The 22,237-nt window shown below is 43.0% G+C and overlaps 2 protein-coding genes across 8 annotated transcripts; one reads left to right on the top strand and one right to left on the bottom strand.

Annotated features, from left to right (window-relative positions):
• Nucleotides 1–355: 355 nt before the first annotated feature.
• rmi1 (RMI1, RecQ mediated genome instability 1, homolog (S. cerevisiae)) lies at nt 356–9,021 on the bottom strand. 5 transcript variants are annotated; one of them, XM_086030421.1, is made up of 9 exons: nt 8,005–8,420; nt 7,157–7,344; nt 6,211–6,321; nt 5,256–5,405; nt 5,114–5,184; nt 4,896–5,019; nt 3,485–3,575; nt 3,175–3,406; nt 356–2,260 (listed from the first exon to the last, which is right to left on the bottom strand). In XM_086030421.1, exons 1-9 carry the CDS (start codon nt 8,099–8,101, stop codon nt 1,432–1,434), a joined length of 1,893 nt encoding a protein of 630 aa, XP_085886547.1. In that variant the 5' UTR covers nt 8,102–8,420; the 3' UTR covers nt 356–1,431. The 5 variants fall into 5 exon arrangements, with proteins under 5 accessions (XP_085886547.1, XP_085886545.1, XP_085886548.1 ...); XM_086030419.1 differs by having other exon boundaries at nt 356–2,263; XM_086030422.1 differs by lacking the exon at nt 8,005–8,420 and adding an exon at nt 8,910–9,021 and having other exon boundaries at nt 356–2,263; nt 3,175–3,575.
• Nucleotides 8,511–22,062, top strand: hnrnpk (heterogeneous nuclear ribonucleoprotein K). 3 transcript variants are annotated; one of them, XM_086030423.1, is made up of 16 exons: nt 8,511–8,676; nt 9,742–9,890; nt 10,867–10,964; nt 11,109–11,165; nt 11,839–11,882; nt 13,726–13,798; nt 13,880–13,993; nt 15,306–15,434; nt 15,920–16,242; nt 16,560–16,607; nt 17,408–17,447; nt 18,062–18,077; nt 18,324–18,356; nt 18,881–18,939; nt 19,282–19,451; nt 21,412–22,062. In XM_086030423.1, exons 1-16 carry the CDS (start codon nt 8,564–8,566, stop codon nt 21,440–21,442), a joined length of 1,497 nt encoding a protein of 498 aa, XP_085886549.1. In that variant the 5' UTR covers nt 8,511–8,563; the 3' UTR covers nt 21,443–22,062. The 3 variants fall into 3 exon arrangements, with proteins under 3 accessions (XP_085886549.1, XP_085886550.1, XP_085886551.1); XM_086030424.1 differs by lacking the exon at nt 21,412–22,062 and adding an exon at nt 21,139–21,337; XM_086030425.1 differs by having other exon boundaries at nt 8,648–8,777.
• The last annotated feature ends 175 nt before the right edge of the window (nt 22,063–22,237 follow it).

Consider the following 22,237-nt stretch of genomic DNA (forward strand, 5'->3'; position numbering starts at 1 on the left):
GTTCAATTTAGTTCTCATATTTCTACTTTATTCTCATAAAAATACAACTCTTGCAATATTTTAAACTTAGTACAGGGTGACCCCAGCCCCATAATTTTAAAAAAAGGGGCCCGAAAGATTTGGATTTAGAAATTTGAAAGAGTTCTGAAAACGAGAGGGCCAATGAGTGTATTAAACATAAAAAATATAAGAAATGATGTCTATTGAAAGTTGGGGCCCTTTTTTTTTTGGGGTGGCGGGGGTGGGGTCGCCCTGTACAAGTAACATTGTGAGATTTTTCTGAGAGCATAGTGGCAAAAACGGGGCTAAGTTATTTTGCGCCACCATCCAATCCAACAAAAACTTGGGAGGACCATTTGCAGTATACCAAAGTTTAATTTGAATCCATTATCTCTTGGGCCGTGATCAGTTTGTGGAAAAACAGCAACAAGCTCTTGTGCGATGGCTGATAAGAAACAAAATATTGTGTAGTACAAATGATTATGATTTCTGCGTAATTTCATTTCTAGCCAGGGGCGGAGCCATGCCCAACCAAGTGAGATTCGTGCAAAAATATATACTTTACATATTTTGTAAATTATTAAGTTATTTTTGAAATTGTGTGTTTTTTTACTTTATTGAATATTAAGAATGACATAATTATGGTTGTCTCAGGAAGATCTGAACTTCATATTATTTAGTTATTCAGGCCCACCCACTCTTATAGTGAGGACTCATTGTAAGTTTATTAGAAAATGAGTCGAACTTAAACAACAGCAACCACCTTTCAAACAATTGTATACAGTTAATATTAACAAAGCATCAACAACAGTTTGTGTCGCACGTTCAAACTCATTAAGATAAAAACACAGAGGAGCTCTGTAATGGCGTGAAATAATAAAAAAATCATGACCTTTTCCTCATTTCCCTTTCCTCTTATTTGCTCCCCTGGGGCGCCTTTATTGAAGACCTGCGCTGCCCTTGGATATTCAATAATTTCACCAGCGAGACGTAATGGATGTAATGAATGAATGCAAAGCCGGCAATTCATTACTGCAATTTGAATATAAACTCGGGTCCTCTGCCACACTCTTCTCATTACAGTTCAAAAATACGCCTTACAATTCAGCATGTAGCAGAAATTTGATATTTTAATGCACATGCTATAATGAGAGACATCGCATGGGAGAAATAGTTCTGTGAATAAATGAATGAAATCCCTCTCTAACGACAGCATGTTATATTGGCGTGCAGCAGATGGGCTGCATTGCAACATGGATTCACACATTGTCTCCACCAGATCGGAAGCAGAAGGGCAGCTTGATCGCAGCCATTTCCCAAATAGGGGAAAAAAAAAAACCCAACAAAAAAAAAAAAAAACACCTAAGTCTCATTAAAAGAACTCTGCTCATGGTAAATGTCCATGTTCTCATTACCGCCCCGCTCCCATTCTCATTTCCTGTCTCGCACCCTCCGCTCCAGCTCACGGCAGACCGCCTCGGTGACAGGCTCGGTCTGGGTCACCACCGCTCCCCCGCCCCTGCCGCCCACCTCCACAGTCATGAGGCAGCACATATCCACCAGCTCCTCCTGACAACGCCTCATGCCGGCATCCAGCTGGGACCTTCGGGCCGGGTCACGCCTCATCGCCCCCTTCTCGGCCACCGTGAAGCCCAGCAGGCCAGTCAGGACCCGGTCGGACAGCTCGGCATCCAGGTAGCCGCTCCCGTCCGACAGTGTGGCGTGGATTCGCCACCGGCCGTCACCGGCGCTTAGTTTGCCCAGGAGGGTGACGATGAAGGCTTTGATTGTTATGCAGGTGGGCGCGGGGATTTCGTCCAGCAGACACAGGTACGTAAACGGGGCTGAGGTTAGGGTGATGTCACCCATTGGGTCCGTTGTTGCTCCTGAAGTGCTCGAGGTGCGACTCCCACCAAGAAGTACACTCTCCTTCCTTAACTGGCTGGACTCTGCAGCCTGTGCACTCTCTTCACAGGATTCAACGGCAGGTAAAAAGTCCATATCGTCAACGACGTCACCCTCATCCTGTTCCAGGAGAGGTTCACCCGGAGCAGCCGTGCCTCCCTGAAGGACAGCGGCGTCCAAATGGTCCAGCGTGAGGTCGACAAAATCCTCGTCGGGAAAGTCATCGTCGTCGGCATCCGCCGGGCCTTGCCGGGAAGGCAAGGGCTCCACGAGGTCGGGCTCCTCTTGCACGTTGCCACGGCGACCGCTCGGAAATGAATCGACTCCGCTCACATTGAACTGCGTAGAGGCTTGACTTCTAGGAGACAAGGTCATTAACTAAAAAGATGGATTTACACTGCATGACAAAGTACCAAATTGGCATTTAATTCATCTTAATGTATCTTCAAGTGCTGGCACATTCGATTTACATGCGACACAAACCGTATGCCCGCAGGCAGACACAACACAAAAGTAAATAATAATTGACGCTGCTTGCCAGCAGCAATGAATGGCCTCTGGCAGCACATTTTTCATGGAAAATCTTGAAATTAACATTTGACGCCATGCTCCACCCACGTTAGGTGGCGTCGGAACTGTATAAAGCTTCACTGTTTAGTGTCACCCATCTGTCTAGGACGCCTGTTTCTTTTGGATGAATTCCCTGTTGATTCATCAAAGCGCAAGGCCTGGAATTCGCTCCAAACTGGCTGCCTTGTTGCATCTTTTCATGCATGGGGTTTTCATGTTTTTTTTGTAGAGCTACTAGGGATGTAACAATTCACTCAATCCTTGATTGGATTTGTTTTTCTGTTCCCGATTTTCAATTCGACTCGATTTTTTAAAATCCCTACCATGCTTGTCTCTGTGCGCTAGTGTGGTGCTGCAGTCATCCACAAACGCAATACTGCTCACAATGATGATGATATTTTACGCAATTTAAAATCGATTTTAAATCGGTTTTCCATTCATCGTTACATCGCAAATAAACGTATTATTCCAAGTAGGATAGTTCTGATTTTTCCCAGCAGATCTCCAAAGCTGAAATAAAACCACATTTCCTTTATCCAGAAGCAGCCCGTTTCTTGCCTGATGTGTGACTTCTTTGTTCAAAACCAGAGCAATGTGTGATGACAGGAAATCTTAAATCTAAAATGACGCGGCGATCATGATCGAGCTGAGGAGTTTTCGTGACTAAATGTCAAGACGTCACACTGACAAAGCGCCCACCTGCTGGATGAGGCACCCAGGCTCCTGATGGTGGAGCTTCTCGAGGACAGAGTGGAAAACTGGCTGAGCGTCCTGTAGCCGCTGTCTTGAACGGGATTGATCGGAAGCCTCTCCGCCGCCCCCCCTTCCTCCTCCTCCTCTTGCTGCTGCTCCGCCTCCTGGGCCTCCAGACCTGCCAGCAGCGTTTGGTCATCTAGCTCCAGGTCCTGCCCTCCCTGGTTTGTGGCATCATCTTCAGCAGTTTTGGGTGCGTGAGTGACTTTGAAGGCACACAATGAAGTTGAAAAACATTGCCATGGAGGTTCTCTACCTTGGTGTGATGGTGGAACTCCTCCCCTGTCTTCCTCTTCCTGCTGCAGCTGCTCTTCGGGGAGTCCCAGCACCCGACATAGAACCCTTCCCTGTCAGTACAGTGCATGTATCAGAAAAAATAAAATAAAATAAAATAAAAATCAATGCGATAAATGGCTTCGTATTGTGCGAGGAAGCTTGAGGACCTGCAATTCAAATCCAAAACACAACAGAACTGTGATCGCAGACATGCTAACCACTTGCGCAACATGATGCAGAGATAGACCGACAGATCGAGAGGCAGATAGATAACATCACCCTGCGAGGGAGATTTGCTAGCTTTATAAAGTTTGTCAAACCATACCACATGACCGGCGTTTGTTATGATGACAGAAAGGTGAAAGAAAAGTTCGCTTCCACCTCCCAAGGCCCCCCAGTCTCACATAAATTTGAAATTTTAATCCAATGACTATGAGACGTAAAATCAACCACGAACATTTTTGTAAAAACTGACCTGTTTTCTGAAGAAGAGCTGTGATTGGTCGTTACCTGAGTAGTTGTGATGTCATTTTCAGTTGACAGAAGTGACAAAATTGCTGCCCCCAGAGATGGCTAAAAACGGGTGGATTAACTCTTATTCCACAAACACAATATCTATCAACTAGTGGGCTTGCATAGAACATATTCTTGAAAAAAAATATGCTCGGGTTGACTTCCACTTGAACTACAGAAAAGCTTGTTTGGCCAACACATTTGAGAGGACACGACTGCACTCTCGCTTTCCCTGCATTCAAAATGTAATTCTGCCAAATAATCCACATTTTTAACAAAGGTGCCTGTAATCTGATTGTGTTTTTTTTTCTCTAACTGCAACCGATTACGGCGGTCGACTGGTTAGCACGTCCGCCTCACAGTTCAGAGGTCGTGAGTTCAATCGAGGCCCCGGCCTCCCTGTGTGGGGTTTGCAAGTTCTCCCCGTGCCTGTGTGGGTTTTCTCCGGGTACTCCGGTTTCCTCCCACATTCCAAAAACATGCATGGTAAATTCATTGGACTGTCTAAATTGCCCCTAGGTGTGATTGTGAGTGCGGATGTTTGTCTCTGTGCGCCCTGCGATTGGCTGGAAACCAATTCAGGGTGTCCCCCATCTACTGCCCGACGACAGCTGGGATAGGCTATAGCACGCCCCGCGACCCTTGTGAGGATAAGCGGTATGGATGATGGATGGATGCAACCTATTACAGTTACAGATACGTTGTTTTGATCTATCCACAAGCATTGTGGCACAAGCATTATCTGCTGGACCTGGTGGGTCACCACCCCACTTAGTCTCGATGCATACAGAGTGCCAACTAACATTTTCACGTTAAAACATCTGATCCGTTGCCAAAAGAAAAATGACCTCGAAGTTTCACATTTGACACAAACCAACCTGGTTGTTGCTTTCGGCCAAGTCTTCCACTTCCCCGCCCAGGACTTTTACGTTGCCCGTTCCCAACAAAAGCATCCCAAGTCTGCAGATCATCTGCCCCTGCAGCTGCAGCTTCACACCAGGCCTGGCGGTTGAAAAAAAAAAAAAAAAAAAAAACACCAACCATCGCGTATGTTTCTTTCATGACAGTTAGCATGCAAATGTGTATGGTCCTTCACCTTAGAGCAGCGCTCAGTGCAGGTATCGGCTGATACTCCATGGCCTCCAGGCTCTGGACGCCATCTGTCACCTGGACAAAGACGATGATTATCATAATCAATCCATTTAAAAGGTCATCCAGAGCATAGAGGGCCCGCTAACCTGCAGCAAAAGCACGCGTGTGGGTCTGGCCTCCCACGGCCTCTGAGTGTTCTGTGTGACAGCCGAAACGCTGTCATTGGCGCGGTCCGTGCCCCTCCACTGCTGCAGCTGACCATACGCGGGTTGACTGATGTCCTGTAATGAGTCAACCTACAACAGAGAGGGAACGCTGAAGCACAGCGCTTTTCCATGTTTTTATTTTTGCCTGCTGAGTGAAACAATATTGCCCTCAAAAACATTGACATCATGTTGACGAACGTTTTTATGGCTTCGTTCAAGGTCACAAACGTTCGCCAGCAGTACATTTTTAACATGTTCAAAATGTCCTTGTGACGAGAAAAACTCTCTGCGGCCATTAAAACTGCTGGCGTCTGGCGAACGTCTTTGCAAACTTGAACGAACCATGACGAAAAATCAATACCCGCTACCCTCGCAAACGTTCGCCGCTCAGTGGAATAAGGGCTTAAGACCACCGCCTGAGACCAAAGAGATGCCACATGTAAAAATACAGTCACAATACAGTGGATCCTCAATGGTCAAAAAACAATCTGTTCATTTCTCTGTATTCAGAAAACATATTTCCCATTGGGAACAATGGAAATAGAAAACAAATTAAGTAAAATGTTAGCATGCTTAGTGGTCATACACTTGTTAAAATATAAACAGGAAAAATGTTAACCCTAACAAGAAAAACAACAACAACAAAATACTCTATTGACAGAGGCTAATGCAAAGGTGAGTCCCTAAAAATACCGGTATGTGGTCAAATTTCAAATTGTATGAGCTTAGGTATGCTCCACTCTATTATAAATTGAAGCTGTGCAATCCTTTTGCTACATGATGGTTTTTTGCACATTTAATTCTCGAGTGGCTAATGTTAGCTAATGTCCCCTCTTCTTGCTCTGATGCGAAGTTAAGTGTATTTTCATCAACAAGTGACCAGGATAGTTCGTACCTGTACACAGAAGGTGCCGCTGAGCTGAGTCTTATGGGCTTGAGCAAGTCCCTCAGGGAGAACCGGGTAGTCCAAGTCCTTCAGGTCAGTCAAGAGCCACTGGTCAAAAGCCTAATGCAATAAGGAATGGTGTCGTTCTTTAGTTGCGGGCTTGCTGCCCATACACAATTCCTAGTACGGTTATGTCATTTCTGCTTTGAAACCTCAACATGTGAGTATAAGGAGCGGTCCACATTACAATTTTGGTCTGGTTATCAAAGAAGCACCAGTGGTTGTTGTTTGGTGCTAATTTTATTTCTTCTGATGGTTGATTGTCACTGTATTTAGGGACTTCTCCGACCATTCTAGCAACCATTTAAAGAAAAAAGGGCCAGCGCCAACTATTGTCCTCATGTATGCAAAATTCTTATTCATGCAGAGTGGAGGGAAGACGGGAATTTGCCCTGATAATGATTTGGGAGTACTAACCAAGAACGGGGAATATAAGTTTGTGGTTTGTGCTCATGAGGTTAGCACACTTTGCAAACACTCTCGACATGTTTTTTTGTGAATGCTGATAAATTAATGATGTAATGGTAGTATGTGTAGATAAATCATTTTAATGTGACATTATATATACATACCTATATACGTATTCATACATACATACATACATATATATAGGGACGGAAATGAAAACATGTTTTTCTTTATCTGATTCATCAATTAATTGACAAAATATTCAACAGATTCATCCATTATTAAAGTAATTGTTACATGCAGAAGTTGCAGTCCTACTATTTCGCAAACAGAGCTGTTCTTTTGTTGTTGTGCTAAATTATCAACAGGAGCTGTGTTTGTTGTTAAAGTGCTTTAGAAATAAAGTTGAGAGAAAAGCTGCACGGATAATGTACAGTATGTCTACATTATTGCTCTCTAACTGTTAGTACAGTACGTTCCTCCCTACCTGTTGGTTAATTTGCTGTTGCGACAGCCTGCCCACACCTCCTGCCTCTTCCTGGAGCCACTCGACACAGGCCTCCAGCCATGTGAAAGGAACCCGGACATGCCAGGAGGACTGCAGCCAGGTTTGGGTCACCTGGACCACAGCCTGCGGAGCCATACTCTTGTCTTCTACTCCACCAACTGAGCACACTGTTGAAGAAATACTATTATTATTATTATTATTATTATTATTATTATTATTGTCTTCCTACTTCTTTGGTAATCAGCATCGGGATAGAAGTACAGTAGAAGTTCATATGAGATAAACAAGGCAGCAAAGTTCCTAGCGGTTCAAATGCATGCCACAGTTCAGACGGTTTGAATCTCTTCAAGTTTGAATATTCTCAAGCGCTTACTGCAGGTACATTCCAAAAACATGCATGATAGAGCTGCGAGACCGTCGAGTACACACGTACGTCATGCGTGCACAGGCTCGGGGAGTAACGAAATACATGCAATGGTATTAGATATTCAAGATACAAAAAAAAACAAAGCTAACTGTATTCCATTACCATTGCAGATAGGGGTGAAGCGAACTTCTCTTTTCCACAAGTTAACAAACTGGTCATGTAGAAAGGTTTGAACAACTTCATGTAGCTCTACTCTACCCATCCATCCGTCCGTCCATCCATCCATCCATCCATCCAATAGAGTGTTTGTTTTAATGAACTTTTTCAACATATCTAGTATTGGAGTAATCCAAACGTAATTAAACATAGTCAAGTTATATTACTTTAGCATTGTGGCACTTGGATTACATTATTAAATACATTTTAAACAGGTAACTAGTAATTGTATGTATCCACTTACCCGTCAGCCGCACCCCCCACATACGTGCACAACATATTTCAGGCCACGAAAAATTGTTATTTCGGGTTGGGGTGGGGGGAACCATCTGATTTTTCATCTTAAGGCACCTATACGGGTAGCAACGGCCCTGAACTGAACACTAAATTATTCATTGGTGTGAATGTGCGTAGTTGCTTAGACGAGTCCTGTGATTAACTGGCAAAGAGTTCAGTGTACGACGCCTCTCGTCCAAATATCAACTGACATGCTTCAAGCGGTACAGACGGATGTGTATGTATACATAGAAGCTGTCGTAAGGCGCCAAAAGTTGTCAAAAGACACCACACGCGTATACACTGTACTATTGTATTATTAACGCCATAGAGACAAAGAACATAAAACAGATGCTTTAACACGTTGGCCATACCTAAAAGTAAATATACATACCTCGAGACCACCGTAAAAAAAACGGCATAAACGCCACTAATTTCGCAAATCAAACGACTTCCGGGAGACGAGGGCGTCGAAACGCCAATAATCGAGATTGATCGCAGTAAGGGCCAATCAGAGGTTCGCTTCAATGCGCTTTCGCCTCGCGCTCAGCCAATCGGCCAATCGTTTAGCTGCGCACCTTCTTTTCCGTAGCGAAGCAAGGGGGAGCGGCAGCGAGTGTATCACTGGCACTGCATTTGGGTTTGTATGCTACTCATTTGTTCGTTTTAGTGACGCATTTCGAGCTCAAAATACCGAGGGAACGCTTATACGCCGTTATAAACCGCGCCGCTGTGAATAGAGTGAGTCCCTGGCGTCATCTTCTTTAAATTAGCGCCACTACTCTTCAACTGATTTTATAGCAAGATGGCGAAAGCTTAGCTTTTGGGAGCTAACGGCTAGCGTGATATAGTTTGACGTGTGTCCCTTCGTACCTGCTATTTGTCATAGCAGACCCCCCGGGATTACCGAAGAATCTTGGTTTCTTGACCACGGAGCAAATAATGTATGTTTAAGCCGGCGCGACCGGTATTTAACGTAAATTAATAGTGGCGTTCTCGACAAAGCGCGCAGCTAACGTACGCTTATCTGAGCTAGCCACCTTGTTTGCGTATCCTGGTTGTTCCTGTTCACGAACCCATATCAACTAAATCTTGCTATCATCGTTAGCCACCCCATTTCGTTAACATTTTATTCATTCCGATTCAATTAGTCAGTTATTGACACTTAACTGGTTATTTGTGTTATTCGCTGTTCATTAATTGTGTATGTGGCTATGTGCTATTGGTAAATTCGGCGTGTTAGTCATTGGCTGACGTACGTAACCCATCATCGTTGATTATTTTGGTTATCACACATGCTAGAACAGTTGGACTTGCATCATTTCGTACATACCTACCTCGTAAATTATTGTGCTCATCTATTCACTTTTTAACACATCCGCTCAAGTTGCCCAATGTCTCATTTTTTAATTTTTAATAAAAAGAACTCGCACACAAATGTATGAAAACGAAAGAGACTGTAATGTAATGGTTTTGTATAGTGTAATCAAGATGAAATTGTCACACAATAAATAATAAGGTGTATATAGCTATATCTCAAGGTACCAGTGTATTGTAGTTACAAGCCCTTTGTTGAACAGGTAGCAGCAGTTCCAAGTTACTCTTTTGCATCTTTTTTCAGTGTCCAAACACAGATTTCGAAGCAAACACATGAAATTAAAGTTACTTCTCCCCCCACCACCACTCTCTCACGTTATGTTGACAGATTACCACAACCACGCGGATCCCATTTTCTTGTCTGTACCTGTTGTCCAGACCAGTGTGCCGCCAAACCATTTTTTCCACGCTCAGAAAGGACCATGGATATAAAAGACGACCTGCAAGACGATTCCTCATTCAGCACAGAGACAAACGGTAATAACCTTGTACGTGATGATACTAGTGGGCTGGTGCATTACCGTCGATGAGTTAGCACACATATTGTAGGGTTCCTTGCGCCCTCTGACCACCATCGCTTCGCTCCACTCAAAGATGCTTTACGAGGAAGTCATAAACATTCTTCATGTAGCAGTGCACTAAGTGGTGCATACATGTTTGTATGACCAGGCAAAAACTTTGTTCTCAGGCAATGCAAATGTATAGCACATGTAAAAGACAATTCCAAACATGTAAAAGACAATTCCAAATGCTTTACATTAAAGATAATAAATCACAAGCTTCTGGACCACTGGAACAAGTGCATTGAAAAGGATGGGGACTATATAGAAAAATGTTTTGGTTTTTTTCTCATAATTGTCACATATTTTCCACAAAAAACGGAGGTTTGCTCCCCTCAAAAGCATCCAATACATACAGAAAAAATAGAAAAATCCATGAATGATGCTCAGAAAATATTGTTATGCAAGTATTTGTGGGTCCACTGTAGTAGTGGAAACGTTTAGAATTCCCCCTCCCCAAAATGTCCTTATTTTTTTTATTTTTTTTTTTTATTTTTTTTTTTTCCCCCCCTTCGTCGTGGGCCGCCAGTTGCCCATCCCTGATTTAGGCATTAAAGTAAAAAATGAGTCCACATACTTAACAGGAACATTGACTTTTTGTGTTCCTCTTCCTCTCTTGTTCTTTCCAAAAAAAAAGCTGTCGCAAAGATCGAACCTTAATTGCTTGCTGAAATCAGGTTTAGGGGAGTTGCGTCGATAGCTTGCATGATATGCTGATGTCGCACATGGGGACAGTCTGATGTCGAAGGTTTGTTTGCCATTTGAGGTTTATTTTGGCCAACCTACAAAATTGGCAAGCTATAAGGTATTTGGCGTCTGCGGTTCCACTGTTTCACTTTTAAGTGGCATGAATGTTCGCCGGCTTCATGCTGTCCGTATCTTTTTTGCGGCAGGTAAGCGTCCCGCCGAGGATGCAGATCAGCAGAAATCATTTAAGCGCTCCAGGAGCTCGGACGAGATGATTGAGCTCCGCATCCTCCTGCAGAGCAAAGTAAATGAGCCATCCTTTTTATTTTATGTTCTAAGCAAAATATATGTGCTGATATATACCACTGTATTTATGGGCTGTCATCCTCTCGGTTCCACTATCTGTGTAATTTTGCTCTATTTCTCTTCACTTTGTTTTTACTGACAGAATGCAGGAGCTGTAATCGGGAAGGGTGGCAAAAACATCAAAGCACTGCGTTCAGACGTGAGTACACGTGGAAGTTTTGTTCCTGTTTGTATTCCTCCCCTTTCCACAGCCTCTTAAAACCTATAATGGGCAGCGGAATTTTTCTTTCATAGCAATGTCCCTGGGTAACTCTTAACTTAAGTCGACCATGTTAACCTAGTTTAAGATAGATCAGTCCTACTGTTAAGTTGTGTCTACCTCTGAATGATAACAGTGAGTACAGTGTGGCGTTCAGGTAACCTGGCCAAGTCTTATTTCATTCAGTCATTACTTCCGGTTTGCCCTTCCACTCCCCCTCCCTTCTCCTGCTGTCTTCTGGTCTATTCCAAAACGTTGAACTCTTCATGTTCTTAATATGCCATGACCTCTCTTTTCCAATGTCACCTTCTCTCCTCCTCTTTGCCAAGCCAATCTCTGAGAGAATTCAACACACATGATCAGTGTAGAGCCTGTATATTAAAACTGTTTCCCCTCTCCCCTCTCCCTTGTTTATTATTTTGCTGTTGACTTTTTTGCCCACTTCCTCCTCTGTTGCCCATGTTCTGGACGGCCCCTCCTGCGCCCGCCCGTCCACCTGACACCCCGGTTGGCCCTGCCCATAATCGCGCCCCGTTCCCTAAACGGGCGCCTTACTCGAATGACATCCGCGCTCGAATGGCCCCGGCCCCCCTGCCCATGCCACCACGCCCAGTACAATGCCAGTGTGTCAGTCCCAGACAGCAGTGGGCCCGAGCGGTATGTCCCTAAGCTCCTCCCTCTCACTGCCTGACTACAGGTCAAACAGACAAGAGAAGATCAATCATAGTCATCCTGCCTCTTTTTCAGCTCACTGTATTTGATAATATACTTGTGTTCACTGTATTGTAGCCACAGTTTAAAGAAAAAAGCCTTAATGTCCGATGTTGTCTTTTTACTTGCATTCTTTTTTTTTTTTTTTTTTTTTTTTTTTTTTTTTTAAGTTACATCAATTGTTTTCAAGGTTTTTCAGTCTGCCACTGGTCTTTTTCCTCAATCTTGTTAGAATCTGCTTTTTGTTGTGCCAGGCAAAATGCTTTTGTTGTTTTTCATTGATTTATTTATTTTTTTTTTTTTAATTTATTTTTTTTCCCTATCTTCCGCCCTCTTTTAAGTCAGTGTTATGGGTGCTTTATTTGTGTGTTAGTCCCATAAATCTTCAGCTGTGTCCTGCACCACCCCATTCTTCCTTGTTCCATTACATAACAAGCATTAGCCGACCGCCTATTCCCAAATACCATTCAAGTGCTGTGTCTGTCTCCTTGGTCACCTGCTTTTTGCTTCATTTTGGTGTAGTCATTGTTAATAACTGCAATGGTTTGAGCGTACAGGATGCCACTGTCCCAATACTGCTCATACAGTATATGCATCATTTGGTTATTTAGTACGGCTTCTCCCATTATCACCTTATTGGCACCGCCGACAGTAGTGGAAATGGCAATTTTACCTCTAGTACTCACCCGCATCTGTTGACTATTTTGCCCTGTCTACACGTAGCGGGGGTTTTTGAAAACGCCGGATATAAGCCTGCGGTTAGCCCTATCATCCACACGTCCCCGGCCGCAGTGTTGTGCGACTTGTGTTTTCATGCGAGTCAACATGGATTCTCGCGGCGCTGCGTTGGTTAAAGCCATTGTCGATGCTTACTTATTTGTCCGCAACCGACCACTGCTTCTTGGTGAAAGGTTAAAAGCAATTCTTACCTCTTGTCGGTTCACCCGAACGAGTTTGGCGCTGTGTCTTTGGTTTCGTAGAAGTGACGTCAAAGGACGGAAGTTCTTCCGAATGGACAGTATTTGGCTAACTACTGCCACCTAGAGGCTTGGCGTGCGTTTGAAAACACACTTCTGCGGTTACGTGTGGATGCGTTTTTTTTAATGTGTATTCCAGCGGGGGCGGGGGGGAAATATACGGTTGTTAAAAAACCCCGGCTACGTGTAGACAAAGCCTTTATCTTATTTTTTCGCTTAATGGGTGCAGACGTCATTTATCAAACTTGCTGTTCGAGACAATGAGTTCATTTGATGACCTGGTCTTTAATAGCGTGTTTGATGTATGTAGTCTTAATCATAGTACTATCGTGAGCACCCACCCCAGATTTATGCTTGTGAATTCTCTTTAGTACGCATTTGTGCTACTTTTTTCTCCCAACCAGTCAGATTGTCCCCAGATTTCACTCTCCCGTCTTGCCCCTCCAGTGGTCACTGATTGCTGTCACTTTCTTTTGGTTTCCCTTTTTCGTCTCCTTTCTTACTTTTTTTAATTTTTTTTATCTGATCTCGCCAAAAGACCAAGAAAAGTCTCTTTGTAATCATCTTATTGAGTTTTGTAGCTTTTTGACAGCTACAATGTGGCATTATCGCTGCTCTACCATCTCAAGTTAACAATAATGGACCTAACGTTTGAATAATTTTCATTAGGTTGATTAAATGTACTTTGACTGTTTTTCTTGTTGAATTCTTTGTTCTAATATGCCCTCCCCCCTTTCCGGGATGCCTCATGGGCTCCCTACACCCCCACCCTGTTTTGCCACTGCCTTGTCATTGGCATGTGTAACATAAAGCATCCTGTGCATCTGCGCTGACATAGAGACCATTGGTGAGATCATGCTCAAGATAATCCCCACACTGGAGGAGGTAAGGACCCGGCATGTTTGCAGCCTTTCACACTGAACCAAGTGGATGAGCTATATTAACGTTTTAACACGTGCTCCGCAGTACCAGCAGTACAATGGCATGGATTTTGAATGCGATCTGCGTCTACTGATCCACCAGAGCCTGGCTGGCTCCATCATTGGAGTGAAGGGAGCCAAGATTAAGGAGCTCAGAGAGGTATTTTTTTTTTTTACTTTTAAAATGAAACACAATCAAATTTTCTTCCTCCCAAAAATTAGCTACACTCAACATTTGTGTTAGGGTTGTCCGGATCCAATCGAAATGATTGGAAATCGGCCTGATTGCGTGATTTTGAGATGATCAGTATGTGCTGAAAAAGATCGGAACATCTCTCATCTGTAAATGCGTTCTGCATTTAGTAATTATGATGCACTTTGTCACACATCTAGTATTTGAAGATGAAGAAGTATGATTTACTTTCAGTTGTGGTTTTTAGACTTAACACTGATCTGATGGGCCAATATTTTGCGTATTATGCAAAATCTTTGATCGACTGTTATGTCACAATTTGCCCAATGACGTCATTGATCGGTACTGCAAAATAAGATATTGCAGCAAACACAATTTGGTTCACTCCGGGGATGTTCCATCCAACCGGGAATGTCCCATCCAACCATCATGTATGCTACTCAATTGTTAAATATGAATTTAACTTCTTTTCATCAAACAGTAAATTGTATTGTTTTCATAAGCTGCCATTGTATAGCTCTGTTGTAATTAGGAAAATAAACCTAGAAATTCAAAAGGAAAAAAAAGTTTTTGTAATTTACATTTAAAATGACATATCTACAGATTAATGATGTAACCTTGCCCAGATGTGTTGTAAGTATTTAAGTTCATCCATGAGCTTGGCATATTAGGGAAAATGAGCACCAAACAACCTCTGGTGCTCATTTTGAGAACCACGCCAAAATGTTTGTGTGCTCCCCTGAATATAGTATTTATTTATTTAAAAATGTAATAAGCCATCCCGGCTTCAGCTCGCTTCTCCTGTGACGTCACAGAGCGGAGGTAGAGCAGAGACGTAGCTACTGATTTTCTGAGGAATGTCATTTTACTGTTGTATTTTTTGATTTTAGAAAAAATCAGTTCATTTTCTTTGTATTAGGCATGATACTGTGACACCGAAATATTTTTGCTCAAAGTTATACTGTAAGAAACTGATAACTACCCATACCAATTTCATACTTTTACACAATTGTATCAAAAACATTCAAAGTCCATTCCAAGGACTTACTGCAAAAATACTTTTGTACAAAAATATCTCCCTTGATGAACAACTTGGAACTAATAAATGTCTGGTACTCTCTGCAGTTGTGTAAATTGACACCCCCGGGAACTATAGTATATGGATAAATACTGTAATTGTATGAAGACACCGTTCGTTTTGTGGCTCAGAAAACACAATGTAATCTTGGAATCAGATGTTGTATTGTAAACATGTCCTCTTGTGTCCATTTCCCCCTAGAATACAAAGACCAGTATCAAGCTGTATCAGGATTGTTGTCCTCAGTCGACAGACCGCGTTGTGCTGGTCGGCGGTAAAATGGAGCGGGTGGTTGAGTGTATCAAGACCATGCTGGAGGTCATCGCTGTTGTAAGTGAAAAAGAAAGACATGCTTGTCAGCCTAATAAGTTCCTAACATGAGTTTTATAGCTGTATTTGATACATTTATCATTTTTAAGTTGGCCTGCAAAGGCGGTGTATATGTCATACCACCTATATATTTTAACAAACATTTTACATTATATACCGCATCTGCAAATTTAGTCTGTGCGCATGTTTCAAATATTTAATTTGAGCCATGCAGTTTAAACCCAGCCTTAAAATACCATCCATCCATCATCCAAACCTTTTATCCTCACGAGGGTCGCAGGCGTGCTGGAGCCTAACCCACCTGTTCAGGCAGTAGGCAGGGGACATCTTGAAATGGTTGTCAGCCAATTGCAGGGCACACAAATATGTGTGACACAATTACAGTACAATGTTTCCCGCCTGCGCGTCACGCAATTGGGATGAAGTTAATCCCAACTTTAAATGATTTGGATCTCATGCTGCCATAAATTCCTTTCTTTTTGCAGGCTCCCATCAAGGGCCGTTCACAGCCATACGATCCCAATTTCTACGACGAAACCTACGAATATGGAGGCTTCACGATGGCGTTCGAGGAGAGGGGCAGCAGCAGCAGCCGCCGGCTAATGAGCAACTTCCCCATACGAGGAAGCAGGCCAAGCGCCGGGGACCGCGGCTACGATCGAATGTCCTCCAGCAGGTCGACGCGGGGACCGCTGCCCCCCTCTCGCAGGGATTACGATGACATCAGCCCCCGGCGGGGTCCTCCCCCGCACCACCAGAGCAGGAACCGCGGCCACACTATGTCCATGGGTCGCTCACACAGAGGGGGGTAAGACATTGAATTCATCACTCTACCTTGTTAATGCTTTAAATTTAGGTTAAAGGTACACATATGTGGTGTTTGCATGAGACATTTGGTTGCTTATTTTTCTTTCGATAGCGCACACACTTGCTTTACATTTTCACTTTCATTGGATAAATGGCGTCTAGTTTTCTGACTGAACTTCAGCACTGTGCAATGCACACATGAGAATATATTTCTTAGTATTTGTCCATTTCATGAAGTGTATGTTATCATGCCTGGGTGTCTCAGTGTTTTTCTTTTTTTTTTCTTTTTTTTTTTCCCCATCTCCATCTTTTCCACAGAGATGATCGATACTATGACTCATACCGTGGCTCAGATGAAAGGTCAAAGTAAGTTTTTTTTGGTCCTCACCCATCCCTGCTTTTTAGACACAAGGATACTGAATGCAATGTAAAGAATTAAAACAACACACGCATAAAACTCTCTTGCGACCTCAAGCGAGATTCTCTCTCAAGCTAGCTGGCTAGTGCAAGAAGCTAACAGCAGTCTACTTTGCACTCCTTGTCAAAATGCACAAATGGATGAACTCAAATGCACAATGCTTGTCTTTTGTTCACAAAAGTTTGCTCAATTCTGACAGTTGTAAGAATTGGTGAGTAGAAACCAATAATCGCACTAAACACAACTGGACAAATATACTTGGACACCACTGATGGTGTTTTCTTTTTTAAATGAGTTCATTTATGTTATACCTATCCACCTTGTCGGTACAACATATGATTCTGAACATATGGAAATCAAGGGAAGAAAATCAGATTCCAAACAAATGTCCTCGTCGGTAGTGACAAGGCTAGCAAATAAATGCACATTACGACGGGTGGCAGCAGCAGCAGCCCTTGGCTCTGATCTTCATCACCACCACCTGTCACTCCTCTCACCATAACACTGTCAGAGCTGTTCCTGTGACTGTGTGGGAAGATGGCTGGGAGGAAATGTGTTTATACTGTAATCTTGCTCAGCGTGTGTGTGTGCAGGTTGACCTGGACCGCAATTTCTTTTCCTCTCCTCCCCTTGGAACGTTTTCAAGCATTTTTTTTTTTTTCCCCTAAGCATTTTCTATTTCTTTCTACCCCGACCCACGTTCTCACCACTTCCTCCTCCCCTCCCCGTGTCTCTCTTTCATTACCAGTGACAGAAGAGGAAGGCCAGATCGCTACAGCGATAACATGGTTAGTGACCCTTGCTTAAATGCATGCTGCTCGCCGCCGGTTAGCGACAAGCTGGGATTTTGCATTGTGCTGCACTCGCGCCGAAGTTTTATTAAAACCGAACTGTCTTGCTCGTACATACCAGCCATCTCTCCGAAATGACCGTAATCGCCGCGGCAGGAGGCATCCCATAATAAGCAGTTATAATTGCCCTCTTATTGTGTACATTTTCATGGCCAGCTTGTTTTTCTGTGCAAAGAGAGAGAGAGTGGCGGTGACCACAGTTGGTTGCTAGGTGATAATGCTTTGTTGACAGACTCACTCTCACCCACCGCCCTCTCTGAGAGCTGGCAGGATACTGCCTGCCGTTGCCGAGCAACAGCATTTTGAATTGCCTGTTGCCGTGACGACAGCAGCCGCTGAATAGCAGGTGAAAATGGGGGCTGATTGGAAGGAGGGGGAAAGGAGGAGGAGTCCGGCATATGGATGAAAACTGGCTGGCTTTTAGTTGAGCCTACTCCATTGATGATACGTGTACATGTACATGCCGGTCTTAGCGTGCGCTCCTCGTGCGGGATGCGAACAGAGATGTGGCCTGTTGGTAACCCCTGTCCTTTTCTGTTTGTTTTTCACAGAGTGGAGGAGGATATGGTGAGTCTTGCACCTTTTTATGACCATATTGCAAGAATGTAGTATAAAATGAAACGATTTTCCAACTGTTTGAATTTGTGTGTCGATTGGCAGTGGTTTTGAACAGTCATAGCTGAGACAAATGACGTTTTACATGCAGCAAAGCTAAATGTATATTTATTTATGTATTTTTTAATTTGATGTGTGATTTTTTTAAAATTGAACTGTCAAAATTGTCATTGAGCATTGCTGCTTTGTCCTGTGCAGACAACAGCTCCTCCTGGGATAGCTACCAGTCAGGTCAGTCCAAAGCTGGCATTATTCATGCATTTTTTTCTTTTTTCTTTTTTTTTTTTTTAATTAACTTGTCACTGATTTGGTAGAATGGCAACTAAAGAACATAATTTGGGGGGTTGGTGGAATATCAAGTTGTCTTGCCAATAATTGGCCTTTGGAGGTAATATCAGAGTCTTGACAGCATTACCGCGATTGCGGTGTGAAGTTTAACACTCTCATCCCCCCCCCCCCCCGTTATACGTCACACCATGCATGGATGGCTGCCGTCCTCTAATTATCTGTTTGTGGGATGCAATGTCCCAGTGTGAAAGCGCCTGCTGTTAGGGCAACATCCCACTTCCACTGGGCGATGTGTGAAAGACATAGGGCAGACACCATACTGTAGCTTCTGTTGAGGATTCGATTTTTTTGTGTGTGTGCGTGAAAGAGGCTCATACTTATTGCTAGTTGTTTGAAGAATGCTGTCCCCCCCCCAAAAGCATTTTTGTCCTGCTGTGTTTTACAACTGTTCAATCTGTTGCTGTCAGGTGGACGGGGCTCCTACAACGACCCGGTCATCACCACACAAGTGACCATCCCTAAAGACGTGAGTTAACTGCCTGATGTGTTCGATGTAGAGTTGTACACTTATTAACACTTAAAATGAAACGGATGGCTGCAAATTGAGTACAGCATGTCATGGAAAGCTTAGTATTGTGAAGACGGTAATTACTGGAATGGAAGTTGCCTGCTTTTTAAGACCACTTATCAATATATACTGTATCCCAAAAACACTTTTACTTGTTGTCAGATTGTTCCCATATGTGCCTGGTTTGGTATTTCATTGGAGGTTTGGTCCCTGACTAATATGTTTGTGCACCTGCTTGTTTTCCTTTTGCTCCTTCCCCTCCTCCCCACCACCGCCACATCTTCCAATGGCTCGTGCCAGCTGGCGGGCTCCATCATCGGCAAGGGCGGCCAGCGGATCAAGCAGATCCGGCATGATTCCGGTGCGTCGATCAAGATCGACGAGCCTCTGGAGGGCTCAGAGGACCGCATCATTACTATTGTGGGCACCCAGGATCAGATCCAGAACGCCCAGTACCTTCTACAGAACAGGCAAGTTCTACTCTGACCCCCTCAATCTAAACTACTTTGATATATGTCTCGTTCTCTAGTGCGGGGGGCAAGGGAACCTGGGGACAATTGCTCAAAACCACTAAGATGAGCTTGACTGCCGCAAATAGCGGAAAATCCCTAAAAATGGCAGCTTTGAAATGAAAATGGACAACATCCTGTCTTGTTCGTTTTCAGGTTTTTTTCCATGTTAAATGGGGCCGCCAAATTTGGTGTTCAGGGGCCTGAATGTTTCAAATAATTCATGAATTTTTCCAGGAAATGAGAGTTTGAGTCTTTGTTTGATAGAGATGCCCCGATCACATGATTGGAAATTGGGCCCGATCATGTAATTTTCCGCTGATGCGAATAGGGGGGGACGACATACACGCACCCATACATTTTATGCTACGCAACGCAGCGGGGGAATGTTCTGCTAGTTGTCGTGGAAGGCTAATGTGAAGCGAGCGTCATTGTAACAATGATAATGTCTGCAGTATGAAAATATTTTAATGTGGAAAGCGGAGACAGTGCAACCGTGGCTTGCAATGTGTGCAAATTGAGCATTTTGCGCGACGGAAAGGATTGAGCTGTGTTTAACACCAATACGCCACCTAAAAAACGGATGTGCCTAAAAGAAATTTGAATGTTTTATTTGGTTTAAACCACTGCTGCGCTAACCATATAAGAGATGTCATTTGTGATGACATTTTTTTTCTTGATACATTCCAGAGGTATCGGATCGGCACTCTGTATCGGCCTCAAAGGCAGATTCGGACTCTGGTGCAAAAAAAAAAAGTGTCAATGGGACATCCCTAGTGTTTGAATATGTTAAAGGTGCCGGAAGAATATATATAGGACACAATTTCGATTAAAACTATGAGGAACTGTTTGAAAAAAGACTCCAAACATTTAACCCACGAAAGATAATAGTTTAAAATACATATTTGTTTGGCTGCATCATACGTTTTCATAAATATATAATTGAATATAAAATATTATGGCCATATGGATACCTAGATGAAAAAGGTTCCCTGCTCCTGCTCTAGTGCCTGTCAGTGCTTTCAAAAGAGCCTTGTGTTAGCGTGTTTCTTTATGATGCACACATGTAATTCGGGCATTTTCAGCAATGCTGTGTTTAGAAATGGTCTTGAAATGCATTCATGCTATATTTCTAGTTTCTCTTGCCTGCTGTTTTTCCACTAACACCCTTCCTTTCTTCCCCATGCAATCTGCAAGTAGTACAAACCTTCCTCTTCACCAAACGGCTACGAAGAGGCAGGCAATTTTTTTTTTGTTTACAATTGAACTCCTCAAAGATTCCTTTAATTGGAAAAATAAAAAAGTATCATAAATAACTAATCCCCCGCCCCCTTCGAAGCCGTTTCAGTGTGAAACAGGGAGTGGAGTGATTCTTCCCCTGGCCGCTGCTGTGTGGAAGACTAGTGATTTTGTTGTTTTTAGTTAGATCAAGCGACAACAAATCACAGTCTGCCAAATAGCAGGGGGCTCCTCCTCTTCTGTCTCCCTTGGCAACCAGTAGGCACGTATACAACACACCACTTCCTTCTTTTTGTCGACGCTAATACAGCTGTACAACCTGCTGCTTGCTGCTACTGTCTAATTAGCAGTGGTGTTGCCATGGTAACTAACCCTGACTCCCTCTTTCCTCCCTCTCCACCCCCTTCAGTGTGCTGCACCTGCTTGGACTCAAGGACTAACCCCACCCCATCCTCCCATGTTCCTCTTTTTTTCCTTTTATTCTTTTTTTTTTTTTTTTTTTTTTTTTACTTGTTTGGTTTTGTTTTTGCCCACCTAATTGTTTTGTCACCCATCCCCCCACCCACCCCCACCCTCCCTGACCACCCCCTGCCATAGATTGCTGAAACCACTTTATTTTTCTTTCTTTTTTTTTTAATGACTTGTTAATTGAAGTTCTTGTGCATTTTACTCTTTATTTCAGTGTGAAGCAGTTCTCTGGTCAATTGCTGTAGACAACCCCCAGGATTGACTCGAGCAGATTGCCCCCCCCCCCTTTTTTTTTCCCCCTCCCTCATACACAGCCCCCTCAGACTATTAATCTGCATAATGGGTACTTTTTTGAGGGGTAATTTCATTTTTATATTTTTAATGCAATGTTCAACATTCCTGTCCATCAAAGATGTTCTGCATTCTTTAAAAAATGTAGTTTTTTTAGTTTACCTGCTTGCTGTTCAATATACACGTCAAATAATAAAGATCTAATTTTCCCAGCAGATGAAAGTAAACCTTATTTGTGATGCTTGTTTTTGTCTGTGTGTAAAGTGCAGACTCACATCCCATTACTGCTCCAAATCATCCACAATGTAAAATAACATGTTCTTTTTAACATTTTTGGGGTGTGTTGGGACGAGTAACACGACACACTGGCTAATATATCAGAATAATTGTAGGTGTTGTTTTGTGAGTTAAATTCAGTAGTTGACATCCAGTTGGATAGCTGCAACATTTTTTGTTTGGAAAATGAACTGAAAAATAAACAAAAGCCATGTCTGTGCTCTCGACTACAGTCAATGTTCATGCTGTAAAACGTTTGTCAAGTTGTAAAATGAATAAAGTTGCCACTTTTTACTCAGCCTGTCTTGGTTGCTTGTCTCACGTTTGTTTGTTCGGATTTTTTAAATTTTTTTATTTTTGATTTTTTTTTTACACATTTTTTTGTGAGTTGCTGGGCTAACATTAACCATAAAAAAAAAAAAACTGAAAACCAGATTCAAAATTTCAAATTTGTGAGTCAGGAGTTGCCTGTC

Source organism: Filicampus tigris, chromosome 5 (genome assembly GCF_054856515.1).
Source record: "Filicampus tigris isolate MCC_2025a chromosome 5, RoL_Ftig_1.0, whole genome shotgun sequence".
In the NCBI taxonomy this organism is placed as follows: Eukaryota; Metazoa; Chordata; class Actinopteri; order Syngnathiformes; family Syngnathidae; genus Filicampus; species Filicampus tigris.